The sequence below is a fragment of the Typopeltis vanoorti genome, chromosome 4 (genome assembly GCF_054136105.1).
Source record: "Typopeltis vanoorti isolate ZY-2024b chromosome 4, IOZ_Tvanoo_1.0, whole genome shotgun sequence".
NCBI classification, from domain to species: Eukaryota; Metazoa; Arthropoda; class Arachnida; order Uropygi; family Thelyphonidae; genus Typopeltis; species Typopeltis vanoorti.
Genome location: NC_143552.1, coordinates 140,631,668 through 140,645,144, shown reverse-complemented (window position 1 = coordinate 140,645,144; position 13,477 = coordinate 140,631,668). Strand labels below are relative to the sequence as shown.

At 36.8% G+C, this 13,477-nt stretch overlaps 1 protein-coding gene across 2 annotated transcripts in view; it reads right to left on the bottom strand.

Moving 5' to 3' along the window:
• Positions 1–13,477, bottom strand: part of LOC150107722 (transducin-like enhancer protein 4) — a 113,180-nt gene that overhangs the window by 21,392 nt on the left and 78,311 nt on the right. For both annotated transcript variants that reach the window (XM_090392026.1, XM_090392027.1), the window contains exons 10-11: positions 10,773–10,792; positions 1,323–1,415 (exon numbers count right to left, since the gene is read on the bottom strand). In XM_090392026.1, coding sequence (XP_090248152.1) covers positions 1,323–1,415; positions 10,773–10,792 — 113 coding nt within the window. The remainder of the gene's footprint in view (positions 1–1,322; positions 1,416–10,772; positions 10,793–13,477) is intronic.

Below are 13,477 nucleotides of genomic sequence, written 5' to 3'. Positions count from 1 at the left end.
AGGGTAAAAAGACCATTAGCTGGATTAACCACACCATTCTCCACTCTGTCCACACTTCCTCTAATTACTTCTCAACCAGACGCACACTCTTTTCTTCTCTTATTCCCTTGCTTCAGCTTTTCTATCTCTTTAATTAGCCAACTTCATCGGGCATTTTGCAAGTTGCTGTCTTCAAGACAGAACGCACTGCACAAGAGAGCGCGCGCGCTTGATGTCGGGAAAAGATAGCAAAATAGTAATGGATACAGGAATAGAGTAATATGACACCGAGCTTAGGATATCAGATAAAAAAAAAAAAAGGTTATATTAAAAGCTAATTTAAATCTGGCGTATATTCATAACTAGTTTTTATTTTTTGAGACAGTTCGGTGTTCCTTGCTTCCATCCTTGTGTACTGGACGCTAGGGGGCGCACCAGTTGGATGTAAAAAAAAAGACTAAGTTATCTTTCCCGTTGATTGGGGGGGGAAGTAGAACTTGCGGCAATTTTAAAATATTGTGCGTGTGGAGTGTAGATGGCAGCAGTGGTATGGTTTAGGGATATCTGTGACTGATAAGTGCAGCGTTTAGATGATGGAAGATTGGATGATCGTGTCCAAGCTGAAAACAACGCTTGAGAATCAAAGCAAGTTTACTAAAAGCTGTTGAAACTGGGAATGATTTAAATTAGGCAAACAAGTGTGAAGATAACAAGTGATACGTGTGCTTTCCTGACACTGTCACAGATCCTTGTGTGTGCGCGCGCCATAGTATAGTGACGAAGTTCTGAATCACACAATAAAGGTGGAATTGTTGTACGCTATGAGGACTTTCAAATTTTACGTTTTAAAAACATATTTGGCATTTTTAAAGTTTAAGAAATTAAAGATAAAACGCTATAAAATTCTTTCCTTATTATTTATCCCATAGACGATTTCTTTTACATGACTAATTTAAAAAAAAAAAGCCTTAAATATTTTAATCACACTAAAATGCAATCTATTTTTTAAAAAAACGAATACATCAAAAAATAAAGAACTTCAAATAATACACGAAATTGCTATAACAACAGAAACGCAGTGAATCAACAAGAAAGTCTCGAATGATGTGATGACGTCACCAGAAAGCAAACACGCGATGTCTCATGTGATATGAAAAACAAAAATTATTGCCACGTGAAAACAGTAAAGTAATCAACAATTGGAAATAGATTCATTGTTGGTGTTAATTTCTGAAAGGGGGAAAAAAAAAAATGTTCATTGCAAATAAAAATAAAATAAATGTTATCAATTAAAAACAAGGGAAAGCTGTGCTGTCCCTCTTTTCACTCAATAAAATACTTACATGATCGCTTCTTTCCTCTTTTCTTCTTTTCCTGTCAAAATCGGGCTCGGGGGAGCGGCTGCGAGGTTTCTCGTGCGGCGATAACGATCTTCGCTGAAAGAACATCCCACTCTTCTATTAACCAGTTTCCGATAAGTTACTTTTTTTTTTTTTTTTAACTTGTACACTGTGAGCAATACAAAAATTCACTAACAAGATATTATCAGACGGTTAGCAGCGCCAAGTCAATACAAGTACGCACATTGTATTGAGTTTCTTATTGAAGCATTAAGTGTTGTTTTCTTTACAAAACTGCGAACACTTCAGACACAAGTTTGTATCGTTTCTCGACGAAGAGCTTGATATTAGGGAAAAAAAAAAAAGTTTAGAAAAGTGTTTTTTTTAAAAAAAAAAAAACTTGGTTTGAACTGGGATCTTTAATACGGGATGGCCATAAAATAACTTTCCTTCTTTGGAGGCATCTGTAGCTAAAACTAATCAACGGAACGAGACCAAATTTTATATTGAGACTTTTGAAGGCATGGGGAGATGATTTCCGCGAAAAAAAATTTTAGTATCAAAAGTTGCCGATAGGGGAAATTTTGACGCTGGCGGAGCCGAAAGAAGTCGTATTTGCAGTAAACGCAGGTAAAAAGAATTATGCAAATTTTACGGTGCGTACGTGACAGCAGCGCCACCAATTCCACTTAAAAAGGGATTGGGAACATTCAGGCAGTTATTCGAATGACTGCCGGGTTATCAGTCAGTTCTTTCCGACGGCATGGCCGCCTCGATCCCCGGACATCACTCCATGTGACTTTTGGCTGTGGGGGTATTTGAAATCCATTGTGTATGTTGGTGGCGTTCCCAACTTGCATGTCTTGAAAGAGAACATAAAACTGGTTGTCATGAACATCCAATCCGACTCCTTACACTCAGCTGTAGAGCATGTCGCACACTGGATGCAATTTGTTGTACACAAGAAAGGTCAGCACATCGAAAATCGTTTATATGGTCCAGGGGATCCTGATCCTGATGAATAAAACATTATTTCCTGCGAGTTCAATCAATACATTAATTTCTGTATTCTTATTATCATTGTAACGTGCCACCTATCCAGCTGAAATGAGTGACGCGGCCAGTGGTGGATTACACATTAAGGCAATGAGGCACGTGCCTAGGGGCCTCGAGCTTTGGTGGGGGGGGGGGGACAAGCCAAGACATTTTCCTATAGTGTTTTAAAATAGATTAATGTTTTCAGTAAACATTAAAATCTCGATTATTTTAAGCAAAATTTTTTTCAAAACAATTATTACGTTTTAATACGTATTTCGAACAGCGCGCACTATCTACGCTTTAAATAATCCCGCAATACCAATGTCGGCGCACGGCGCTGTTGAACAGCTTCGAGGTCACGAAAACTGATTGCATTGCCGAGATAGGAAGTTTCTCCTGGTTGTTCCTTAACTTCATTTGTTATTGAATCGTATAAGAGTGAGGTGTTTGCTACACAAATAACTTTTTAGTGCGACTTTTCGTGTTTTCATTATTTGAGTGTAGTGCAAGTAAAAAAAAACTTTGTAAAATTGTAAAAAAAAACTGATAAAAAAATAAATAATAAATAAATAAAAAAAGTTTTATTATTTATCATCCTTTAACAGGCAGAAAAATCCTTAAGTTCAAAAAATTCAAAAGTACAAAATTTCATTTATTTGCCACCTAACTTATTTTTTATTTATTTATTTATTTATTTTTTGGAGGGCCCCAAATATAATTTGCCTAAGGGACCCAACTTAATCCGCCACTGGACGCGGCTGTCGCTTACACCGTCGAAATGTTATTATTCCATTTTATCTGCCTTTAATGTAATTATCCGCTTGTTTTCGGCTCCGCCAGCGCCAAAATTTCCCCTATCGACGACTTTTTTTTTTTTTTTTTTTTTGAGAAATTCATCTCCCCATGCCTTCAAAAAAAGTCTCAATATAAAATTTGGTCTCATTCCGTTTATTGGTTTTAGCTACAGATGCCTCCAAAGAGGGAAAGTTAATTTATGGCCACCCTGTTCATTCTTGGAGTAAATAAAATTTTCGTTGCTCTGTCAGCACTGGTTTATTGAACAATGTGTTGAAAATATTCCGTCATAGCCTATTGATATTATTCAAATAACATTAATAGGCTAACTCACAGTTCCTCCAATTTTATTCTACACATTTTATGTCGTCGTAGGAACAGAATAAGATGGGAAATCAAACCAGTGTTCAAACTAATTTGAACAAAAAACAGACCGTTTTAATATCTTCATGTCACGCTATGGACTCTTTGATGTCTGAAGATTTTTTTTTTTTTTTTTTTTTAAAAACCCAATTTCTTGTCTGAATGATGAAGTGTCAGATGGCAGTATGATGATGTGGAAAGATCTACTGGTCGTTAACGCATCGAATCACGATTGCTTGGTCCCACGCTACTATTCTGATCAACTCTGCATATCCTACATGGAACAATTGTTGGAAAAATATTAAAGTTACCTCGCCTGTTAGAATTCAAATCCAGTTCTTTATAATCACGCGATTTTTGAAGGGAATAGAATCGAAACTCTGAAGAGGCCGTCCTCTGCAGAATTAGGATATGGCCAAGAAGGGCCCTCTTCCAATGTCTGTAGAAGAGTGTGTTCACGGGACCGGTTTGCCTGTTCTGAGGGACGAAAAACCCGAGTTTCCGGGTTTTTCGTCCCTTGTATGAGACCGGCTAACACCTTTAGTCGAAAGAGACTAAATAAAGGTTCCTGACATAGGGAATCGAACCCAGGTCTTTCCGACCAAAGGACTTCGACAATACCGACTGGGCTACGGAGGCTCATTATCAAGAATCTGTATACGGTCTCCTATTATCATAATTTAGAACAGTGTGCAGATGTAGTTATACTTCTGTTATTAGGGTTGATCCAGTTTTGCACTATTGATAAAACACTAGCCCGCAATTGTTCCTAGTAAACAAAAAAAAAAATGTAGTTTTTCAATCACCATTTTGACCAAAAGATCGTGTCATTTGTTGTTTGGATTTGTTTATTTCCATTTTTTTAAAATTTTTTTTTTATTACAACATAAACTATTGTTAACTCAATAACAATTAAATATATTCGCTGTTACTAATTTGCATCTTTTTGAGCATGCGTCAATCAATCTTACTCTCAGCTTTTCGTTTTTAGTGACGGATGCGCATACGAAAGGAGGAGGGGGTAGGAGAGAAAGAAATACAAAAAGTTAAAAACAGCAAGAAAAAAAAAAAAACGGAAGCATTTTCGACCATCTTTGAATGCATTTCTCTTTTATCTGAGCTATCCCCTTTTTTGTTTAGTACTTTTTAGATGCTTGTAGTCAAGAGCGAGTACTTTATTCGTGTTTTTACGTCATCACTACGGACCTGGCACACGCAAAGAAGCCGTTACACAGCAGCAGCGAGTTTGATGGATTACTTTCAAGCCCACAACGTCATGGAGGTTTTTTTTTTTTTTTTTTTTTTTTAAAAGAGCCGAATTTTTATTCGATTCCATTATGGAAATTATTTCTCTCGCTCGTTCAATCCCGAAGAAAATTACAGTCATCCACAGCCCCCCCCCCCCCCCCTGCATGAAACACTGTTATCTATGGGGAGTTGCGGGCAAACCATTTATCCTTTTTCCCATTCTTTAACGATCGTCTTCCCTCAAACTAAGAAATCATTCGCTATGTATATATGTATTAAATGCAAATTGAACGAAGAGTTCATGTGCTCCAGATAATAGCTACCTGGTGGTCACATACCCCCCCCCCCAACAGCATTGCAGTTTAAAAAAAAAAAATCCGTCAGTTCAATAAATGGGGACTATCTAGTTTCTTCCCCCCCCACTTTTCCTTCTCGAAGTTGTCAAGAAAATTACTATAAACCTTACTGTCAACGCAAATGGCTCTCTTTCCTTCATAGCAATCTTTTAATCTTCATAATAGCCCGTTTTTTCCCTTCATTTCTTGATGGATTCTCGTTCTTATTTAAGTGTTAAGGCAGAAATGAATACTGACACGAGCCTATTTCAAGTTGGCCATTAAGACGGCTACTAATTTCTCCACCTAATGTTCAGCATTTATTTTATATTTTCTATACGCATCCTGCTAATAGTGTATTACAGTATGTTGCTTGTTTCTATGCTATTACACTGATTATGCCATCCTTAAATATTTTTGTTATATTACTTGAGTTTCGGCGCGCGTACAGTGCGGAGGTGTACTAATCGATATGGCCCACAATGCAATCTTATCTGACCTCAAGCATCAACGCACTTCGGGTAACCATTTTTCTAAAGTGTTTATAATTTTATTCAAAAAATAAAATAAATAGGGTCGCTTATTAGTACGGATTTACGTCACAGATAAATCAATACATATTTCCTTATGATAATAAAAGTTTTTAAATACAAATATTTCATCATTCTTTCCCCTTCAATCGTAATACTTTTTTCTGTTTTTATTATTTCCCATCGCTGTGTATAATAAACCTTACATTAGCAAGCAAGAACTTCTTGTTACCTTGGAAACACGGTAATAATATCTATTAGTATTCTCACATTTCAAACAGCTCATCGCAAACAAAAACCTACTGTTGTCATAGTAGACACGTCAGGTGACTTTGACTTAGTCATACAACCAATTGTTATGCAGATAAATTACAACAAAAGACAATTAAAGTAGCTTGATAATAATTTAAGTTTAGATAACAAAAATGCATCTGAAGAATAGGTAAAATTATTATTCGTTTTGTGAAATAAACGGGGGATCTATTTCATCGAAGTACAAATGTCATTAGATTATACGTTTGTATATTTCAAATTAATTATCTGTATATTAAGAATTCCGTCTGTCTCACTACATGTGGTGAGAGGGCGCTACGATCGAATGCCATCACAAAATATCGTTTGGTAAATTACTTGAATAAATTCATAAAATATTGCAGAAGTTTTCGGTTTTGATAGCTGGTGGGCAAGCTAAAATGACTAACTTGTTGATTGTTGCGTATCAATGAACTGTTAGTATTAATAGTTAATCAATAATACAGATAGTTAATTTATCTTTATTACTCAACAAGAATTTTAAACATATTGTGAGAATTAACGGAAAATGAGCAATTAAAATGGTTGTCGGAGAATTATTTATTGTTACGCCCCCCCTTTTTTTTCTTGAAAAAAAAAAAATTGTTTCCCCGCCCACACCCACAAACACCAAATCTAAAGTTAAGTCGTAAATCGACATTTCTAACTCCTATTAAATATTTAACATATTTCAAAAGGTGACAGTATCCATGGACGAACTGCATCACACAAAATAATTTGATTAATAATTTGATATATTCAAAATTGGAACTGTTATCAAAACAGAATCACAAAATCGAATTTCTCCGACATTAAAAATACACGAAGCTTGCCTCACTATAAAAATAAAAAAAAAAACTGTTTTATTATTAAAAACCGAGAAATGGACAATAATACCGCTTCCATAACAACCATAATAAAACATTAAAAACGTGATAAAAATACAACAATGGCTTCGGATCATTCCACTCGCGCGCCATCTTCAAAGCAACAAACACGTCTGAAATTGACAACTAAATGCATCCACGTGATGTGTGTGTGCGCGCGCACGTGCATGAACACGAGAGAAAGCAAACAGTAAAGGGAGATAGATAAAAAGAGAGGTTATTCTCGCGATCTATGTCAGAAAACAAAAACTATATATATATATATATATATATATATATATATATATCTCGAAGAAGAAAAAAAAAACATTGCAAAAGGAACTGGAATGATTCTGATGACTGGCTCTTTTCCCATAGAACGGCAGCCGCCTGTCGCCGCAATAATGGGGCCTTATCTCCGCTCCTAAGGCATCCGTGACGGTCGCTCAACGGTTGTTTTCACTTCCTCAATTAATTCTTTGTTCGCCGTCATTCTGGAAACTGTTACAAGCGATGACGCTTCAATTGTTAGCAAACTACCAGTCCGTCTTTTATGAAACTGAAAATAGAACTCGTCCAATCCTTCATATTTAAAACCCCTTTAAAATATATTAGGGGGAAAAAAAATAGACGGCACTTAGCCGATGGGGACGTTCGACTTAAAATTAGAACATTTATTTGGGAATCATTAACTGTTAAAAACACACGCTTATTTGCAGATGTATTAACTAGCATTTGAAGTACTGTACTTTCAGACACAACCATCGCCATCTAGTGGTAAAGCATTTACTTACAAAATATATATTTTTTTTAATTTAGTTTAGTCCAAAAAAAATATTCTTTCCTATTCCAATTTTTATAAGAAATAAACTAAATAAATGAAGGGAAAACAATGATTATTATATTTTTAAATGGTTATATTTTTAAGGTCACAAATGGTTTTTCGTTCCCGCTTAACTCGGCTCGCCTAGCGTTTTTCTAACTAGTACTTGAGGAAGAAGTATCAATAAAATTTATTTAATGCCCTCCCTCCAATTTAATTTTTTTATTATTTTTTTTTTATTTAGCGTATGATGATACGACGGCCTTCTGAGGCCCATACGTGAAGATGCAGCAACATCTTTTGATAGGGAAAGTTGATAGTATAATGTTATTGGGGCCTCCGTAGTTTAGTCAGCATAGACGAAGCCCTCTGGTCGGAAAGAAGACCTGGGTTCGATTCCCGTCCATGACACGAGGAACCTTTATCTGGTCTCTTTCGCCTAAAGGTGAGTCAACCGGTCTCGTATGGTGGTGGAGGATTTTCTCTCGGTAACTCAAAATTTTCATCCCTCAAAACAGGCAAACCGGTCCCGTGAAGGGCATTGAAGGCAATGGGGAAACCACCTTACTTCATGTCTTCCTAATAATCAGTTGCAACCCTCTCAAAAAGAGGAGGGCCACAGAATTAAGATTATGTTATTGTTTTTAATGTAATATTCGTCTATATCATCTTCTATTGAAAACCTCTGACAAGGATTCTCGGCCTCTTAGAGGGGAATTAGAACCCAGGTTTTTCACAAAGGACATCGTTGAAAGCGGCTGATCAAAGTTGAGATACCAACGTAGCCAGATCCTATGCAGCAAATACATGGGTCGTATTCGGTCCATGTATTTGCTGTCCCTTTTTTGTTGGCTATGCCACGGAATGGTAAATCCACTTTAGTGGTTTTAATTACTACTCCCTTAACCAAAGTAAGTCCGTATTAAACACTGATTCTAAATTAATCTAAATTAAAAAAAAAAAAAAAAGAAAGAAAAAAGACGATTCGGGTGGGGGGGGGGATAAAGCCGAACTTTCATCATTATAATGTATGGGAAAATCTTAAACCGGTTATAGTCGATTTTCCCATATAAAAAAACCCATTCTCTCTCTCTCCCAACCACTCGCAGTTGCAATACTGGTTTGGAATGAATAAATAAATTAAAAAAAAAATTTTTTTTTTTCATAAGGGTTTCCAATCCGCATTCTAATAGCGTTGGGGCTAAGCGTCGCTTGTCAGCATTCTCCACGTGTCTCATTCATCTCTTTTAGACAGAACGAAGCATGTGGACGTCTGTCAAATCTTGTTTTCAACTCAGGGGTTCTGAAATACTGCCGACATGGAAGGGCGTTGCTGAGTCGTCCATTAAGCGCCATATTAGATGACCTAATCCGAAGGGATAGCGAGAAATAATTCGCAACACTACAGCACGAATAAAATTAGGGGTCGGCGTACGACACACACACAAGGGATATTTATTCTGCTTTATGAGCCCGGCTAGATTTATAGATGACCCCCTTTTACACAGCGGTTGGGGGTGGGGAGGAAGAAGAGAAGGATGCGTCGACTCGTTCGGTACATTGCACGCGCGATCATTTGTTACCTCAGCAACCAGAACAACGGGTATGGGCGGAGGAGGAGTGTGGTCTTGCCTCAATAAGCTGCCCGCTGATAGCATCGCAACATCGGAACACCTGTAGTCTTGACCTCCGTCGACAGCCTTGAGGTTCCGACTGCGGTTCGCGTACTTCGCACACTCTCCCCATTCCCACCCCCCATCTTTTGGCTCTACTACCCCCCCCCCTCCTCTAGTAATGCTGCCGTTTATGTCCCCGCTTGTTTTAATGGAAATTACAGCCTACAGCAGACGGGATGCAAGACAGAGAGAGATATCGTGGAATGGGTTGCGCCGGGGTTTGAACTGCGCAGATAATCGGGTCAAATGTAAAGAATGGCTTCGGGACATGTCAAAAGGGAGGAACTGCACTGTCCAAAGTGGATTTAAATTATGAATGCCTCGGGCAAGAAAACTGTATCAAAGTATTCCAACACTGACATTCATCTTTTCTAAATCTGTCACAAAAAAAACGCTCAGTGATTACGTCATTCAACCATCCATTAGCGCCACCTGTTGTTGCAGAAAGAACAAAATACTATAAATAACTAATAATAAGCATTACGAGTTTGCCCAAAAGGGATAAAAGGATAAATTGAATCCTCAAACTAACTGTCAATCTTAATTTGATGTTACTCGCTAGTGGGCGATTACTGGATTCAAATATCCAGACTGAGTAAATTAAAGTCTTGCTTCATCTGTTGGTTTACCCTAATTTATGAATGAATCCTTATTAAAATTCATAAAGACAGTGGGAAATCTAAGATCAATTAAAATCACTAAGCCAGAGTTTCAGCAAACCATATATTGCGAATCCTCCATTGGAACTCCTGTACAATGGAGATTTATTTGGTCAGCACGTTTGACACTCCCTATTTAATATATTCAATCAAAATCACAAACCAATACGTGATTAAAATATTTTGTTTTTAATTATTATTATAGTTAATATACGCTGTAATAAATGTTCTTTGATGCTATAGAACGAATAGGTTAAAATAGTAAAATAAAATGTCAATCAATTTATAAAATTAAGTAAATTTGACATTTTTACAGACTATTATTTTTATGCTTTAGATATCTCATGATACATCTTGTTAAATATTTTTTATGAAGGATACCCAAATTATTACGAACAAAAAGATAAATATCGATGGATTGAAGCTTTGTTTACAAGATTTCATGACATGAATACATTCATAAAAAAAAAACGAACATTTAAAAGAAAGCAAAAAATTGCAGACGATCATTTTCTAATTTTAATTGTTGAAATATTTTGTCATAACCGATATTGTTATTATCAGGTGAAATTAACAGAAATTCACATTCACGAGTATGAAACTGACAAACTTTTAAAAAAGCAAAAAAAAAATTGCAGACGATCATTTTCCGATTTTAATTGTTGAAATATTTTATGTCATAAACGACATTATCAGTGAAACTAAGAGAAATTTACGCGTCTTCTGCTATAAAATAACTACCGCATACATAAAAGAATTAGCATCAACGTTCGTATGGCTTATCTTAAAGATAAAAACAATAAAAAAAAAAATAGAGAAATTTACTTACCTGCCTTTCTTCGCAAAGCACTAATCAGGTCCAATGGTTAACAGCAGAATTAGAGGAGAACATTTGGTGAGAAGACAGGAAATGGAAAAAATAAATTAAAATTCATTAGATTGGTTTATAATGAAAACATTTGAGCAATTATTTGAATATATATTTCTATTTCGTCTACTGCGCATGCGTCTTAAATCGCTCATGATCTGTGAAAGATGCGGATATTTTCCGCAAATCTCTACGATTTATTTTGCAAAGCTACGAACTATCTGAGGGATCAAAATGTATACTTTCTCTCGTATGTGTACAAAGGAAAAATACTCCCTTGAGGGGGTAAAACCATTCCCTTTTTCCAAGTCTACTTTTCGTTATTGGAAGAGAAGTAATGGTTCTTGTAGAAGTGTCCAAGCCATAAAGTTTCACTATGGGGATGGGGGGAAAGTAAGGCATGTCTATCGTCATGGGGATAGTAAAATGTGCGCAAAAATATTACTTTGAAGCCCTTAGAGGGGAAGAGGGGTAAAACCACAAAAGAAAAACTAGTTCGCCCAAAAGATGGTTGTAATTTCTTCTGGTAGAATCATGCTAATAAGTGACTCAGTCTTACGTTTAGAAAAAAAAAAAAAAAAAAAAAAAAAAAAAAAATTACTGAAAGGTTACACGTGTACGACAAACTTCTTTAATATGGGACGGAGGGGGGACGCCTTAAAATACTGATGTTCTCAAAACACCGCCGGACCAAATAGAAAACTAACTTTAGATCCTAACATTACATTTTTATCTCCTAGGGGGCGCTGTAAGCTTACTCGGTTTCTGCCTCTTTTCTTTATAGCCAATTCTATGATACTTTCTCTTGGCGTTATCAAAATACGGACAGGGATTGAAAAACGGGGGGGGGTGATACAAACTACCTTTCTCTTTCTTTCTTTCTGAGATATTATCCGAAACATCAGTAGCAAGTCCCAAATGATAGGAAGAATTTATTTAAGAATACCCCCCCTTTCTACCCCCCCCTTCTCCTCAACGGGTCGGATTACCTTTTCTTCCGGTTCTGTGAACAGCAGTGCTCCTGCTATCTAACCACACTTCCCGCAATCTATAGACAGCACAGGCTTTCCAGACATATCCTGAGCCGTATATCAATCTTCTATTACGTCTTTGCTTTCTTTTCTTTTCTTTTCTCTTCTCTCTCTCTCTCTGGCGTGTTTTCATGTCTCCTCAATCGATATATCTGGATGTAGACACCACAAGAAGCACGACTCCAATCTACGGATATAAGAACGGAGGTTACGGGGGGGGATAGAAGAGAGAGGGGGGTAATGTATTCGTCTTATTCCTTGAAGCAAGCTTTAGTGGTAGAGACTTGGTTCAGGCAAATCACACTGCACATTCGGAGGGGTTTTTATATAAGGTGGAATACCGAAGGGGGATAGCAATAGACCTACACAATCCATACGCTTCTTTTTTAATGGAAAAATTCTTAAGAAATTGGTAAAGAACCGGGTTCGTTCCAGACAGATTGTGACCTTGTTGAAATCAAGTTCACTCATCTCTTTTCTCCTTTTCACTCAAGTTCGCGTACGGTTGTAAAGGTCACCCGTTGATAATTTCGGTGTTTAGTAGCGTATGACGTATGCTCCTACTTTGCTATCAGTAAAAGACAAATTTTCATCTTATCACATGTGTGTGCGCGCGCGCGCACGCACACACACACACACAATCTTGTTTAGTTTTAGGGCTGTATTTGCACTGTGTCCGTACGTCATAAATCTGTTTCCGCGAGGAGATTAAATAGCCTTTGATGTCATTACAAGGGCTTCATTTTTAACCTGCCGTAGCTACTCCACATTAATTCTCTGCCCCTTTGGGTTGAGATAATATCATTCAACGAGATGTGTATGTGTGTGGCCTGCTAGAATGCACGTGGTGGTGGGGGGGGGTAGGGAGGGAGAAGGAAGACCTCATCGTTTGGTATCGAGATTGTGTGTGTGAACGGTTTGACTGATGTACACAGACAAACGAGTTTTTTTTTTTTTTTTTTTTCTTCGTTTTCCGCTGCACTTGCCGAAGGTTCGGGTTACAGTCTGATGACCTTTGCAAGTGATTAAAACAAGGACCAAGTTCTTGTTAATTCGCTTTCAAGTGTAGTTGAAGTGTTCGAACATGACGGCCGAGACGGTTAAGGTTACGAAACTTCAAGTGTATTATGCTTTTCAAATGCGAGTGTGTGCGTGCTTAGGCTGGTTTGGCTTTTTTGAAAGCAGAATTTTCTAGCAAATATTCTTCCGTCTCCATCGGGGACTAGACTTAAACTTCCTCGCGTCCTTCACAGAAATTAAAAAAAAAAAAAAAAAAAAAAAAAAAAAAATTGTTCTTTCAACTGCACCGTGGAATTGTTTTGAGGAATCGGATAGAAAAGTGGCGGGTAGGGGAAGAGTATGCCAACCAACTAGCACAATTAATCATGTCGGAAGGTTTTTTTATTTTTTAATTTTTATTTTGTTAATTGCTTTTCAAGACTGAGAATAACTGGACGTTTTAAATGCATTTCTCGAAAGATGTAGCGCGAATTAAGTTTGTTCTGTCAGTTCGTATGCATGTTATTCATCTGCCGTGATTGACAGAATTCTGTAACTGTTTTTTTTTTTTTTTTTTTTTTTTTTTTTTTTTTTTTTTTTTTTTTATGTCGCTATTTCTAGTTGGCAAAATGCTCG